Raw genomic sequence first — 2,533 nt, 5'->3', positions numbered from 1 at the left:
TTAACCCGAAACGGCCTCTTTATTTAAACATCACCAAATGCACGCATAAATGCCAAGAATAGCTCTATTTTTACAACTACATTTTGATCACCAAGCTGGACAAGTGTCTTTTGCAAAAGGAAAAACGGCAATAATCGGTACGTTTTCGTTCCGTTCCAATGTGCATTTGTCGTGCAGGTCTGATCCTCCATCGATCACATCGAACCCAGTACCACCCAACGCCCCTATATATTTCACCTAGCCAGTGCCTATCGGCCTACCCATGTGAAATCGTACGGTCCCTGTGTCCCTCAGGCGGTCAGCCGCTGACGGACGGTCAGCCGCTGTCGTACGGTCCCTTCCCTGTGTCCCTCAGGCGGTCAGCCGCTGACGGTCAGCCTCAGTTGGCGGCCGGGTCGCTGCAGTACTCGCCGTCGGCGGCGTTGGCTGAAATCCAGGTGAGCGCATCGGTGACCCTGGCGTAGACGCCCGGGTAGCTGGGGTCGGCGCAGCTGATGCCCCACGAGACAACGCCGATCAGCGAGTAGCGGTTGTTCTCGAGGCTGACCAGCGGGCCGCCGCTGTCGCCCTGGCACGAGTCCTTGCCGCCGGTGCCCAGCAGGCCGGCGCAGACCATGCTGGAGGTGATGGAGTAGCCCGAGTAGGCCGACTGGCAGGCCGAGTTGCTGATGACGGGGACGGTGACCTCGCGCAGCGCCGTGGCCTGCGAGCCGCCCGACGCGGTGGTGCCGAATCCGGTGACGATGGCGTCGGCGCCGACAAAGTCGTTGGAGGCGGTCGGCAGGCAGGCGGGCGCGATCTTGTTGTCGGCGGGGAAGGTGATGGCCGTGGCCAGCTTCAGCAGCGAGAAGTCGTTGGCGTATGTGCCAGAGTTGTAGTTGGGATGATTCTTGATCTGGGCGATGTTGAAGCGGATCTCTCCGTCGTCCTGGTTGATGAGGTGCTCGCGCAGCAGGACCTGGATGCGACTGGCCGACGATCCGGCCGTGCAGTGAGCCGCCGTCAGCACGTAGCGGCTGTTGATGACGGTGCCACCGCACCAGGTGCGACTGTTGCCGGTGCTGACCAGACCTGCCTGCCACGGGTACTCGTTGGCCTCGGTCTGCACGCCGCCGACGATGCGCGAGGCGCGGTTGACGTTGCCGCAGGCGCAGTTGTCGGAGGGCGGCGGCGGCGCGGCCGTGGTGGTCGGAGGCGGCGCCTCGCCGACCGTGACAGCGCACACGAACCCGGAGCGCACCACCGAGTAGTCGGTGTGCCAGTGGATCGCCATCTGGTCGATGGCGGCCACGCCGCTCGGCCCGTTGGAGCCGCAGAACTTGTTGCCATCCACAGACAGCCAGTCGTACGCGCAGCTCGAGTGGGACTCGACGTCGAACTGCGAGCACGTCACCGACAGCTGGTCGCCGGCCTGGTCGGCGTACAGCTGGTAGTGGCAGTCGACGTCGTTGCTGTAGTCGCCGTCGCCGTCGGTGATAGCGTGCTGGCCGCGCGCCAGCCGACTGCCTCCGCAGCTGAGCTGCGAGCCGGCCGGCACCACGGTCGGCTCCACCACCGTCACCGTGCACCGGTAGCCCGACCGGACGACGCTGTAGTCGCTGTGGAAGTCGATGTCGAGCTGAGGTGCGGCCATGGTCGACGGCCCGCTGGAGCCGCAATACTTGATGCCGTTGACTCGGAGCCAGTCGTACCGGCACTGGGAGTGAGACTCGAGGTCGAACGCCTCGCAGCTCAGCTCGAGGTCCTTGCCGGTGTCGGTGGTCAGTGTGTAGACGCAGTCCTCGTAGTTAGGGTAGTTGGACGGGTAGTTGGGCGACTCGATAACCACCGTCGAGCCCTCGGCGACCACATGAGAGTCGCAGGACAGGGCGCCAGAGCGCGGGCTGGGAACGCCGGTGTCGCCCTTAGGACCCGGCTTCCTTTCTTCGGGAGGCGGCTTCTTACCCTCAGGCTCCGGCTTCTTCTCTTCGGGAGGCGGCTTCTTGTCCTCAGGGGGCGGTTTCCTGGCATCCTTGCCCTGGAGCGTGCTGGGCAGCGCCAGAGCGCCGGCCAGCAGACAGCCGAGCAGCAGCAGCTGACACGTCTTCATCCTGTGACCTCCGGAGAGCAGAGCTGACTGGGACGCCGACACCACGGGACACGCCCTATTTATACCGCCGGGAGTGCCGCTCTCAGCTGCAGCGGATCCGCAGAAAATCAGCCGAATCAGCTCGGGCGTGACAAGCCCGAGCTGAAACGACATGAAACCGAGCACATCCAGAGCGGTTGATACAAAGACTTCGGGCCATCGGACACCGTCACACAGGTGTCCTGCGCTATAGAGACAATGGTGGTTGGCTGTTCCGGATGAGATTGCAATAAAACAACACGACGACCGCAAAAACGACCTATGCTAAAAACTCTGCGACACAAAGAAACAGCTGTTGGTGGGCCAGCGACAGAACAGCTGAGGAACACAGTGACGAACGAACGGGTTATCTTTCACACTTTTTGCTCAGAGTCCGGAGTGATCGGCAATATGATAGACTATTTC

General features: G+C 62.5%; 1 protein-coding gene across 1 annotated transcript; it reads right to left on the bottom strand.

Annotated features, from left to right (window-relative positions):
* LOC122365721 (coagulation factor X-like) lies at positions 1–2,140 on the bottom strand. Its single transcript, XM_043337164.1, has 2 exons — positions 380–2,140; positions 1–318 (listed from the first exon to the last, which is right to left on the bottom strand). Exon 1 carries the CDS (start codon positions 2,087–2,089, stop codon positions 380–382), a length of 1,710 nt encoding a protein of 569 aa, XP_043193099.1. The 5' UTR covers positions 2,090–2,140; the 3' UTR covers positions 1–318.
* Positions 2,141–2,533: the final 393 nt, after the last annotated feature.

This window comes from Amphibalanus amphitrite, unplaced genomic scaffold, assembly GCF_019059575.1.
Source record: "Amphibalanus amphitrite isolate SeventyFive unplaced genomic scaffold, NRLGWU_Aamphi_draft 000758F_arrow, whole genome shotgun sequence".
Lineage (NCBI taxonomy): Eukaryota > Metazoa > Arthropoda > Thecostraca > Balanomorpha > Balanidae > Amphibalanus > Amphibalanus amphitrite.
The sequence above is the reverse complement of the archived record's forward strand: the minus strand, read 5'-3'. Positions and strand labels throughout refer to the sequence as shown.